The 12,865-nt window shown below is 38.8% G+C and overlaps 3 protein-coding genes across 6 annotated transcripts; 2 read left to right on the top strand and 1 right to left on the bottom strand.

Moving 5' to 3' along the window:
- The first annotated feature begins 100 nt into the window (after window positions 1-100).
- cep19 (centrosomal protein 19) lies at window positions 101-2,990 on the top strand. Its single transcript, XM_044198323.1, has 2 exons — window positions 101-457; window positions 1,303-2,990. The coding sequence occupies exons 1-2, from the start codon at window positions 328-330 to the stop codon at window positions 1,647-1,649; spliced, it is 477 nt and encodes a 158-aa protein (XP_044054258.1). The 5' UTR covers window positions 101-327; the 3' UTR covers window positions 1,650-2,990.
- A 62-nt stretch (window positions 2,991-3,052) lies between these two features.
- Window positions 3,053-8,086, bottom strand: ing5a (inhibitor of growth family, member 5a). Of its 3 annotated transcripts, none has more exons than XM_044198319.1 (8): window positions 7,465-8,086; window positions 6,036-6,107; window positions 5,346-5,512; window positions 5,034-5,145; window positions 4,851-4,950; window positions 4,512-4,647; window positions 4,338-4,399; window positions 3,053-4,208 (listed from the first exon to the last, which is right to left on the bottom strand). In XM_044198319.1, exons 1-8 carry the CDS (start codon window positions 7,499-7,501, stop codon window positions 4,169-4,171), a joined length of 726 nt encoding a protein of 241 aa, XP_044054254.1. In that variant the 5' UTR covers window positions 7,502-8,086; the 3' UTR covers window positions 3,053-4,168. The 3 variants fall into 3 exon arrangements, with proteins under 3 accessions (XP_044054254.1, XP_044054253.1, XP_044054255.1); XM_044198318.1 differs by having other exon boundaries at window positions 4,512-4,656; XM_044198320.1 differs by lacking the exon at window positions 6,036-6,107.
- Window positions 8,087-8,299: 213 nt separating this feature from the next.
- Window positions 8,300-12,855, top strand: plekhb2 (pleckstrin homology domain containing, family B (evectins) member 2). 2 transcript variants are annotated; one of them, XM_044198322.1, is made up of 8 exons: window positions 8,300-8,436; window positions 9,250-9,300; window positions 9,446-9,598; window positions 9,717-9,819; window positions 9,946-9,985; window positions 10,382-10,468; window positions 11,085-11,199; window positions 11,402-12,855. In XM_044198322.1, the coding sequence occupies exons 2-8, from the start codon at window positions 9,264-9,266 to the stop codon at window positions 11,536-11,538; spliced, it is 672 nt and encodes a 223-aa protein (XP_044054257.1). In that variant the 5' UTR covers window positions 8,300-8,436; window positions 9,250-9,263; the 3' UTR covers window positions 11,539-12,855. The 2 variants fall into 2 exon arrangements, with proteins under 2 accessions (XP_044054257.1, XP_044054256.1); XM_044198321.1 differs by having other exon boundaries at window positions 8,303-8,436; window positions 11,082-11,199.
- Window positions 12,856-12,865: the final 10 nt, after the last annotated feature.

Genomic DNA, 12,865 nt, shown 5'->3' on the forward strand with positions numbered 1-12,865 from the left:
ATAAGAAGGGATGCTCAGACAATCAGTTATCAATCATTACCGTCACTGTAACTGAAACAGGAAGACTTTAAAATATTTACTCTAATTGTAGGCAGGCTTCGGTGAAGACAGAAAGGTCCGACACCGACTAAGGTTAGGCACCAAGGCAACGTTTAACGCTAATCATCTCTCAGACTCGCTAATTTTATCCAGTTTCTTAATTCAGACTCATTTGTCAAATGCTAAATATTAAATGTTAATTATTATGCTTAAAATGTTTTTAGTCTTTTACCGTTGAACTCCAAGTGGAGACCAGTTGAAACTAGGTTTGCTGCAGACATAAAGAAGATGAGTTTCGAGGCAAAGCGATGTGGAGTGAAGTTCAGTCCTCCCTCTATAGTTTTAATTTATGAACACAAGGAAACCAAAAAGGTGCGAAAAAGAATAATACCTGTGCGGAACTTCTCAAAATATTCTGGTAAGGCAAGACAATTATTTTGCGACACACACGAACGCAACTTTTTCTTAAACCATAGGGATCTCCTAGTTCCATGTAATACATCCTAAAACATCAGAATAAAAGTAGAGATGGCCGTAGCAACAAATTCAGTGCCCAGTGATAATCCCAGTAATCCCACTGGAATTCTAGCAGGCCCTCTTCAGATGTGGGCCCCTAAAATCTGCCAGTTACTGCTACATTGTCTTATTTTACAGTACAGTCATCGTTCATGACCTCCCTATTTCACCACCCAGTGAACAAGTGCCACAGCCCTACAGGCTGGATTATCATCTGGGCACGTTGGGCAGCTGCCTCTGGACTCCAGACCCTCAGGGGCCCTCAAGGCTCCAGATTTACTATTTTGCAATTAGTCTGTAGTAATTTGATTTACAGCAACTTTTTTATGGGAATATGCACCACTAAAGCACTATGCAAACTGCAAGGATAAGGGCCTTAAGGAGGCCCTGTCTTGTCAAAGGCCCTGTATCAAAACCTTAATTATTTCAGTTGATAATATGCCCCCATGATGCATATTCCTAAATAAATTTGTGCATGATCAAATTACTTCAAACCAACTGGGCAGGAGGACTTCACATAGAAGGTTTCTGGGGCCCTGGGGAAAATAATGAACTTGCCATGTATAGATAACTGTATGCACTGTACCTGAGGGATACTTAAGGGCAACAGGATACAGACATAGTGCTCACAAAGTGGGAGGAACAGGGGGGTCAATAGGGGCCCCCTAGCAGGTTAATCTGGCCCTGTAGACTTTTGTTTCCACAGAGCAGTTTGAATCCTTGATGCCCTCTCTCCTTAACCTCCAGACTACTGCATGGCTGCTGAAAGGCTGAAGAACCACCCTCGGCACAGGGACTACCTGGAAGGTGTGTCCCAGAGCCAACTGGAGAAGCTTCACATCATCCTGCGAGATCACATGCAGGGCTTCAGCTTGGAGCACAGCCTGGCCTCGTTCCGCCTGGACCCTAACGAAGACCTGAACAAACTGGACGATGAGGAGCTGGCTCGCAAGAAGGGCCAAATGGACGAACTGTTTGAGAAGAACCGGAGGCGCAAAGATGATCCTGACTTTGTTTACAACCTGGAAATGGATTTCACAAAGACCATCCAAGAAAAGTGCAGTTGGGATGATGATTCTGATGACGGATTTTAAAACTGCTTTCCAATCCTTTCTCTGACCTTTCAGAGTGTCGATTGCAAATTACCCGATATACTGGTGTTCTATGAGATAACAGGAAAATCTAACAGAGCTGAAGTTGACTACAATGCTTATTGTCCATCTAAACTCAAACACAGTGGTTAACATCTGATTTTGGGTAGCTCTTTTCAGGAAATATCCTCTTGCATGCAGTCAAGTATATACACTCAGTTGCCAGTTTATTAGGTGCACGTATCTAAAACTAATGCAGTCTAATGCAACAGCCCTGCAATAAATTCTGCCTTCATGAAGTTGATGTTTAGTTTTTGTTGAAACTGTTTTAGAGGCATTGATTACATGTTTTGGTCATTTTGGCAACTACAGTTATAGCGCTGTTGAATTATACTGTGTTACACTAAGTGTTTCTCATATTTTGCCCACCCCATTTATATTAATAAGGGTACACTAAATATTAGAACCACCACTCAGAATAATGCAATACTGTTGAACAGCACTGCAAAGCCTCCAAAATGTCCACAAAGTTGAATCAACACCTTTGTAAAACAGTTTCACAGTGAACATTATAACATTCATGAAGGTAGAATTTACTGCAGGACTGTATGAGCTGTTTAAGCTTCTTGTACCTAAAAAACTGGCAACTGAATATGTTTCAATTGTTCTGGTAACAACTGGAATTTTGGACGAGTAGAAGTGGATATTTAGCAACAGACACAACAAACAACAGAAGAATACAACGCCAACGACAGAAAGACATCCCAGTATTCAGTGCCCATTTGACGGCAGTCCCAGACAACAGCATCAATAAATACTGTACATTAGGTATCAGCATTCACTGTTTAGATAATGGTTTGGCATTTTACTGGAAGCACCATTAACACATACAGTATTTACCCAGTAATCTATGGGGATCTAGCTACTTTTGAGATCTCTGCACCCAAAATAACAGCTGAAAGTCCAATGCAATGATTGTTTGTGGCACGGAAACCAGGCAAAAAAAGCAACCTTTTTCAGAATCCATGTTATGGTTATTCTGCATTATCCACAGACCTTGCTGTCAAGAGTTTAGTCAAAAGTAGTTTAGACAGTAATTTAGAAAATAATAGTTCTCAGTGAAAAATTACCATTCTGAAAATACACTAGTAAAAGTAACTGGACCATTGTTTTAGTCAAAAAGTTACGGTTGAAATTCTTCAATTGTAATTTGTTGATGCTTTTCGAGTACCACAAACCAAAACCATTTGTTTTAATTGTAATGGGGAGACCGCAGATGTCTCAGCACCTCTTAATACATGGTTAGGAAAAATAAATAAATCAAGGGAAACAACCCGAACAATGTTTGTGAATGGCCTGTGGTCATCACATGCTTCATTTCAAACTGCAAAGAATTAAATAATGCATGAGTTATAGTGAATATTTATTTGTTACAAAATACTGAATTTTACAAAATACAAAGACTTTGGCTCTTTTATTTGTGGCTTACACCTAAATGAGTGATATTCACAGTTGACTATGAAAGAAGAGGCTAAAATCCTATTAAATAAAATTTGAGAGTACACCAATAAGTAAGCAATACAACAAATATATCTTTGGAAAAAAAATGTGTCCACAAAATATTGTTTCATATCATACAAAACATATATATTTCCATATGGTTTGAAGTGATGCACTATGGCAGAGTTTTAAATGAGATAAACTATATATATATATATCATAAAACCAAGCCTGCAGTATCAAACCTCTTCAGGGGAAAATTTCATTCAAAGTGCTTAAATACCTCATTCAGTTGACAAGAGACACTGACTGACTGACCATTAGTACCACAATACATTCAAAAATGTCGCAGCTTTTTTGGAAAATCAATAAAGAATGAATTGGCATTGCTTTGCTTGTTTGGTTTAAGCTAATCAAAACACAAATTTTTACATTGGTATGCAGTCATTTATGCAGTGCTGATGTATTCCCTAAGGAGGTAGGTAACTGAAAATCTGACACATAATTCCTTTTACCACCAAAATTCGGTAAGGATTTAGGTGTTTAAAATTGTAAATTCTCAGCAGGCTCTCAATTTGATTAAAAAATAGATCTTTATAAAATTGAAATTTCAAGTATGCTAAAGCCACAATTCAGGATTTCTGAGTATGTTAGTAATGACAATATATACACTGTATGACTTGAGAGGAAGGACTTTGATTGGTAATTTGTGCAACTTTTATCTCCACTGCAAAGACTAATTTAACTATAGTACACATATAATATTCAGGTGTATTCATTATCTTAAAGCTATTGGACAAATCCAATGACAAGACATACAGTAGTAACGCCAATAGAAGGGGGTCTAACGGTGCCAAGCGTAGCTATACTCTGAATCCAGATAAGGCCTTTAAAAAAAGCTGTATGACCCACCATTTCTATGGAGAATTATAAGAATTGAAATTATATATAGTAGTTTACACTATTAAACTACACATAAAATACATACATTATTTGTTAATTATTTCTGAAAGTAAGAAATCTCATTTCTTCTTCTTGTCTTGGGTGCACCTCGGACAAAACCTGAGCGATTTGAGAAAGAGCAGGGAAAAAGATGTTAAGGCACGGAGGACGATCATGAGGTAGCTGCATTAATTTTTTTTTTTTTTTTTTATACAAACAACTCTATGTAAACATTCTTCAACTTCTTACCATTTTCCTTTGGGTTTTGATGCGAGATCAACACAAGCAAAGTGAAACCACTCAATCGGACACTGAGGGATGAAAAACAGTACTAAGAATCTCAAGGCGAAACTGGCAGTCAAACAGGTTCTGATAGTAAAGAAACTTTTCAAATGTAAGCAAAAAAATAAACTGAAAACCTACATCTGGGTTATCACATCCAATCATCTCTCCATATGACACCTGATGGCACAGGCAGTATGTAGGCTCATTGGGATCAACTGGCATGTCCAAAACGTCTGATGGTTGCATAGGCAGGAGAGCGTCACTCAAGTCTGGGCTAGAAGTCCAACATTAACACATAGAGCATGATTAGAATTACACACGACTGAAAAGGGGGCAAATGAATGAGTCATTGGTAATATGAATTAACACTGGTATGAATAACAGGATTTTCAGGTTTGATAAAAATGTGTAGTGCAGATTCTGGAAGCTGCCATCTAGTAAACCCTTGGCCTGACTGAGCCACCAGCCCAAAGATACCTGTTTTTTATCTTTTTCTTTCTGGGAGAATCTTCATCAGAACCTTTCCTTCCTCTTCCTCTGGATCCGCGCTTCTCCCTCAGCCCCCGGGACTCACCCTCTGTGGAAAACATTTACATTTATAGATGCATCAAACTGTTTTGTAGTGTCTTACTATGAAAGCCTTTCAGTTACCCAACTTACTTTTCAGTCCTCTTCCCTCTGTACTTTCGTAGCCGCTCACTTCCAGTTTCTCCTTTAGCTCATTCTCAAACCGCGCCAGATCGGCATCCAGTCTGCGGATATGTTTGTCCACCTGCAGTAAAAGGATGTGGACTAGAACCTGACTGTGTATGATTTCATTCGCAAATTAGGAATTTACTGTGTAACTTAAACAGCTTACTTCCAACATGCTGACTATATAAAAACTTTTATAATACCAAAACCAGATAACAGTGACATGAAACACATAGAATTTACAAGTGACAAATAACAGTAAGTCTGTTTTGGACTGACCATTTCATATGTCTGCATTGCAAGCTGGACTTTGTCATCACTGAACTCTTTGCACTTGCTGTAGGCATTTTGGATCTTCTGCAGGTGTTCCACTCTCTGTTCTGAGGCCAGGTTCTTCACATTTGCAATGTACTCTTCAGCCAGTTTGTCAATCTCTCCTTTCTTTTCTGCACAACAACAGGATTATTACAGTGCTGGAAATGCAGTATTGATGGCACAGTATTTGTAAGTGTAACTTTTACTATTAGTTTTAAATGGTACAACACAACAGTACTACACTTAGAGGCCAAAGCAGGAAACACACAAGTGAAATAACAATTTAAATGAGCCAGTTCCAGGGTCCTGATACTGTACATGCTGGCTCACTGGCCTGGTTTACTGGAACAGAGGAAGGAAGGAACTGAGCCATTTTTAATGTTATTAGTTAAACTTGTGCTTTTGTTGCAATGACAAATCACAATATCTGCCATGAAAAAGGTCTATTAGATCTCTGCTCAGGTTGTCACCAAACTAAACTAAAAATCATAAAGTGTAAGTCAAGATGATGGCAATCAAACTCAGTCTGTGCAAGCCCACACTGACCTGAGAAAATGTCTAATCAGGTAAAATAAATTATTAACACCTGTGCAGGTAGACAATGCATGTGTAGGGGCATTGGATGATAATAACTTTATGAGATTAAATTATCACCTTCAGTCCTATTGTCCAGGTCCCGCATCAAAGTAAAGTTTCTCTGTAGTTCACACGGTAGGTTTTCAATACCTAGAGAGGAGATTGACACAAGGATGAGGGAGACATTCCATCTTTAACACTTAATTTATTCATCCACTTAATCGATGTAGTGTCACTCAAGGTAAAATTCAACTCATGTCTATGGGTGTTGTAACTATAGTCCGTCCTCTGCTGGATTTTTAAAATGTTTAACCTGCAATAATCATTTCTTTGATAATAATATCAAATCAAATGACTGCATGACATGAACAGGTCACTCACAGTGCCAAAATCAGCATTTAAACCTCTGTTAGTTCATTGTTCTTACTGCAAGGTTCAATCTGTGCTGCTCAGAAACACTACAACTGAATGCTTCAAAACCATGAACAAAAGTAAATAAATACACAGATGAATGCAGCTTTTAAGGCAACACAAGGCTATGAGGGGATACTATTATAAGATGAATTGCAAACTGTAACTAAATTATAAAACAGAAATCAATTATTGTACAGAAATTAAATATATTAAAACTAAAAAGCAGTGTGAAGACTTTGTTTAGGTGCATTGCAGTGCATCCACCATCATTTACGTTTAACAAGCATTTGGTTTACGATAGCTGTTTCTGTCGGTCATATGCATATGCCACCAGTGAGCTCAGGAGTCATGGCTGCTTTGGGAAGTCTGTGCAAAGTAACGTTGAATATGCCGTTAGGTAGTTAAATATACCATGGTAAGTAGAATATTTACGACAAAAAGAGACAGGGGTGAGCTGGCAACGGCCCATAATAAGAAGAATATTGTCCACCCTCTCAAAGTGTGTCAGCTTGTGTGCTTAACGCAATATTATGTGACGCAATTCATACACCCCGCCCCGGCGCGTTACTGGTTACGGAAACGCGCTTACCAACAGGTTGCAAATGCATGGTGTCTGCTATCATAAAGCAAACACAAACGTTGACCGAAATGGACACATTTCAAAAATGCTTGCATGTTAGTGTTGAGTATGACAATAATATTGTAAACAAACTTATATAATCACTGCTAGTTAACTAGCTGCTAACTGTTATGTGACAGAACATGAAACGGACACCAACCGCTCAGTTAGCTAACTACAAATGATTAACTCTGTTAAATGTTTGACATTTGTCAAGATAATCATTACATTAGTATCTGAGTGACTTTAGCACCATACATGGAGAGTCTGCCCAACTTTATTCCACCGAAGGCTATATCGCGATGCTAATCAGTTAGCTAGGGAGCTAGTGACCTGCTAGTTGCTAACGCACTGTAATGCTATCTGCCAGTCACCCGCCAGGCAAAAAAGTATTCGATATAGTAAAATTAAACCTCAAACAGACGCAAGATGTTCAAAATGTTAATACCAATACCGTGTATCCCGGATACTCACTGTCAAGGTAATGTTCCAAGTATATTGCCGTCGCCATTTCAGGTTAGCTATTTAGCTTCTGCGATTTTCTCGTTAGCACTCAAACTGTTGGCCGGAGGGCTTGTTTTATAATCCTGGCTTGCCCGTCGGTCAGTGGCTTGGATATATTTGATTCTGCTGCAGTCGTGGGCTTTTCCGGGCGATAATGAAACGACTCTCACAAGCTGAATCCGTTTCCCTCCAGCACACATGCACTCGGAATCCGTACAGGATACAACTTTTCTGCTTGTGACTCGCATGCGCAGCGGAGCTGCGTGTCCAGCGGTTGTGTGCAAGTCTCATACTGCATAAATCAAATAAAACTTGCCTCAAATCAGTCTATTTACCTCAGTATTGACACCAATAAATCCCTTTCGCTCTCCATTGCAAAAGTCCTTACTACAGCTTATACACCTTATTCATTTGACTCAATTAATCTACCCCGTCTCAGTGTATACTTTACTCAGCTGAGAAAACATCTATTTCACCCAGGGAAAGATAACCCATAGCTAAATTCGCAATCCCAAAACAACTATATGATAATCATTTGAGGGCCCCAGTCCATTCTCTTTCGGTATAAACCATGTTGGACACAGATATTTGCACATAGCCAGCCCACAATGTGAGACCAAGGAGAAGATACGGACGAGCGCGGCCTCGCTGCGTTTGCTAGCGCTTTCCAACGCTGTCAGCTGATACATTACGTCATTCAAAACAAACGCCTCCCTCTCCAAAGAGACTGAGCGCTCGTGAGATGCTCCTTGGGCGGGGCTAACGCCAACATTGGAAGAGAAAATAACGTCTGTCAACAGGCTGCCTGGCTGCGTCCACTCGGTTTATTGGTCAGGCTTTTTGACTCCAAGGAGGGCATCGTCTTTTTTGTGCATCGCACTTCCCTGCTTCCTGTATGCTCACGAAAGACCTCGTCTTTTCTGAAAACATACGAATAATCAAGTAAGTAATCAAATTACAAAGTGCCTTTACTAATTAATGTACTGTTATCCTCGGTTATAAGGACCAGTTTTAGTGTTTTAGCTGACTAAGAACTCTGTGAACTAGTAGGTCAGCTCGCTACGAACATGTAACGTTATATATATAGATATACACACAAACAACGTTAGCTAGTTAACGCTAGCTAACTTCGATTGCGTTTGTTATCAGAGAGGAAACACAAAAGCTAAACTTATCAGGTGATTACGGGGTTATTGTGCTTAACGTTACATCATCAGTACTCGCCACTTTTTCTCCATTCCAACTTGTATTAATAAGAAATGAGGATGACCCATTCACAAGTGGCCTATTATTACTCGAAGCCATTATCTGTTACCGTTAGGTGAGCTAGCTAACGTGTAGCGAGAACCAAAATAACTGACCGACTAGCTAATAGACTGCTTAAACAAAAAGTGAAAGGCCTGGCACTGACAATTATTTAAGGTTAGCTTCTACTAACGTTGTAATTGATATCCATAAGGTGTCAAACTGTTCATGAGCTCATATGAAGTTGCAAAGTCAAATTTCGTGATAAGCTGTTGTGGTGGCTTTTTATCTTAAACTGTCAATCGATAAACTCAGTCTGCAAAGAAGTCAACTGTGTTCACTGTTGTATAGCTTTTTTACACTGTGTTGTGAAAATATCATTGTGGACTTGTGCTAATAGTGCTAGTAGTCACGAGGTTTGTTTGGCTATGCCACGCCCAGTCATCAGCCCTTAGTTTGTGTCATTACTAACAGATACTGTCCAACTTATATGTATTTTATTGTTTTTAGGTGTTGCCTCTAAGATGGCTATGGTAAAGAGTGGTTGGCTCCATCGACAAAGTGAGTAGCCCTACGTAGTTTTAACAGCATTTAACAAGTATTGCCTAAAATCCAGATGGTAAAGATGCTTTGACATTTGATATGAAATCCTGTATAAATAAAATTAGTTTGGATTGAACTTGACTGTAGCATATTTCCATTGAAGGTACCATACTGCGTCGCTGGAAAAGAAACTGGTTTGACTTGTGGGCTGACGGACGACTTGTGTTCTATAATGATCAACAACGGCGTGACATGGAGGATGACATCCACATGAGGGTTGACTGCATTAACATCCGCAACTCTGGTGCATGTCAAGGTGCTTGTCATCCGTTGCATGGGGATGTCATTGGCTCGCGCTCACAGTATTAACAAACTTTTGTTCATATTTTTTAAATGCGTCACCTCTGTATTTGCCCTGCTGTATTGCTTCTCAGAGCTGAACCCACCAGAGGGGAAGATGCGTGACGCCTTGCTCCAGATAGTGTGCAGAGATGGACGGGTCATCAGCCTGTGTGCAGACAGTGCAGATGATGCTCTGTAAGACAACATATACATGCTGAGTCATTATATCAATTTGATGAATTATTTTGGCCTCTCTCGTTTTGTTTCGGTGTTGGTGAGATTTTATGTCCAAGATGACATGGTTCCCACTTTGTGTTGCAGGGCATGGACCATGGCACTTCAGGATGCCAGAATTAATGCGGTGAGTTTCTGCTACATCTTCAGTTACTTGAGTTTTGATTTGTTTCCCAAAATAAGAATAGGAAGTTGTTGTAAAATCAGCCCGTCTATCTTTATCTGTATTATTAAGTAAATAAGCTGTGACTTAAACTGAACGTAAACTATTATTTCCATAAGAAAAATAACATAAGACTGGAGGTCAGAGTTATTTCTCATATTGTCTGTTTTCAATATATCCCTATGATGGTAACCTCAATGCAGTAGAGTGAACAATCTTTATGGGGGTTTGTCAGAATTCTCCTCTGTTTCCATTTGTCCAAACGTCATGTAGCTCAGTTTTGTTGGTGTTCATTTTCAGCTTTTCAGGGTTTTTTTTGTGTGTGTTTTTTTTTTTTTGTTTGTTTGTTTGTTTTTTTAGGTTGTCACTGCTCCTCAGGTTGGCTTTGCGCAGGAAGTGATGGCATCTGCTCCTCCCCCCTACTCAGAATATGCTCCCCCACCTCAAGTAAAAGGCATAAACACTATGCATATGACTAAATGTTAGTTTAGTTTAACACTGATTTAAAAATAAATAAATAAATAAATAATAATAAAGTTATTTGCAACGTACCAGTGCATTTCAGACTTCAATATTTGTTTCTTTTCCTCAATAAATTAACTCAGTTCTGTAAATCTCTGAATATGATTGTTACCAATGTTTAAAAGGAACAATTTGTACAAGCATTGTTAAAGGCATACAAACCTGAAATATTTGATTAGGCTATGTACAGTATAATTATACTGTATCCCTAATTTGCACTGTGTGTCACATTTAATCACTCTATGTTCTACTACACAATTTGGCTTGGTTTGACATGATCCTGCATAATCCTTGTTAAGTGAAAACCAAGCTAACAAGCTAGCTAAAACCAACAAATATAAGGCTACTACATCACAACAAACAAAGTTGGAGCCTACTGCCATCTAATGGTGTAGTAATGGAAGTGTTTTAAAAGCTCCACTAAGCACTATTTGTGAAATTAACTGAGAATCAAATGACTCTTTAGTAATGTGAAGAGCTTGCTAGTGCTGGCATCCTTCAGAGGATCAACAGAGTCTTTTTGTCTGTCATTTTTCAGCAGGTTTATGCCCCGGGCCCATATGGAGACTATGTTGCACCTCCACCACATGCTACACAGATTGTATACTCTGCTGATGGGCAGCCCTACGCTGTAGCTTATCCTTATCAGTACCAAGGTAAATAACTGCACATTTCAATCCTCATTTCATATGTCTAACAAAACTACGAGTCTACAACCATGCGAGCGGCTCTGTGAGGCTGTACTTAGGCACATGCTAACGTCAATATAATGGTCACCATCCTATTTTACCACGTTGGCATTCTTTAAATGTCATTGCAAACTTAAATGAGACATCATGTTGCTGCTGTTCTTTCTAGGTGGGTACCCTGCTCCTGGAGTGAACCATGTTGTTATTCGGGAACGCCAGCGTGACGACGGAGGAGACGTGGCTTTGGGCATGCTTGCTGGAGCAGCAACTGGTTTGGCACTTGGCTCTCTCTTCTCTGTCTTCTAGTGTTTTGATTAATGCACATCTAGTAGCACACCGTTCCCCCCCTGTATTTGCAGCATTTGGCTTCTTCTCTGTGCCATCACATGAGTTGGAGTGAAATGTCTGATGGGCTACTTCTATCTATGAAGCATGATTGTGATGGGCAGTGAATTACTCCGTATGTGTCCTATATATACAGTAAATACTGTTAGCACTTTCTCATATGCCCTGTGTGGCAGTTTCCCACCCCTTTTGTGCAGTCTGAATATGAATGTTCTTAACCAAAAAATACAATTACTCACTTTTAAGAGTTATTTAAACGACAGGAAACACGTTACTCCTTTCATGTACATTTCAGGTCCTCTCACTGTTTTTCAAGTTTCAGTTTCATGGAGCACATTTGCCCTTTATATTTGCAGAATTACCTTAATAGCCATGAAGTGGTGTTTTGTTTTTTTTGTTTTTTACAGGTTTTGTGTTCATCTCTGTGTACTGTACCTTTACTTTGGCTTACATGTATTACTTGTAATGCTCCTCAGGTTATTTGTGGTGGAGGCCGGCTGAGATGAGAGCTGTATAAAGAGGAGTGCACACACAAAGCAATAATCACTTACATTGTAGCATTTTGAGGTACCTATTTGGTGGAAACAGGTTGTGATGGATGTCTGATGTTGTCATCACCACAAATAAGTCTATGTATGAGGAAACACTGGCATTTACAGGTTGTGCTTTGAAGTGAAAAGGGACGTCACTCATTTGTGTGCATTATTTATGGTCATTATTTTCATTGGCAGCTGTTAATTCATACTTTTCATTTCATTTGAAGTGTGTTTGAATTGATATTGCAGTTTTCATTTCAGTACTTGTTGCAGTATTCACAAATACCAATCAGGTTGATCGTCTCTTGAGATTTAGTTAGTTATTTCAGTTGGCCTTTTTATTTTTCACTCCAAATGACTTGCATATTGCCAGATTTTTCCATTATTTATGTTAATTACGACTGCATTTATTCACTTTGAATTAGCAACTTCTGCTCAATAGAAAACATTTTTAGTCTCCTTTTCAAACAAAGATACTGCATATCTTTATTAATGACACTAACAGAAGACGTGTAAGGCTTCCATTTCCAAATAATTTCGTTTTAGCAAATGATCAGCTTGTGCAAGCATCGTAACTTTGTCATTTTTCTACAGGTCTTACATTGTTTAAAGATGTGAAATTAACCTGTTATATTTCTCTTAACAAATGTACTAATTAAATTATCTACCCTGCATTTAAAATAAAAATATGACAGTTAAGTAAGAGATGTATTTTAACAATTAAATAGATTCACAAAGTTAATAAGGATTCC

This window comes from Siniperca chuatsi, linkage group LG6, assembly GCF_020085105.1.
Source record: "Siniperca chuatsi isolate FFG_IHB_CAS linkage group LG6, ASM2008510v1, whole genome shotgun sequence".
Taxonomy (NCBI): domain Eukaryota; kingdom Metazoa; phylum Chordata; class Actinopteri; order Centrarchiformes; family Sinipercidae; genus Siniperca; species Siniperca chuatsi.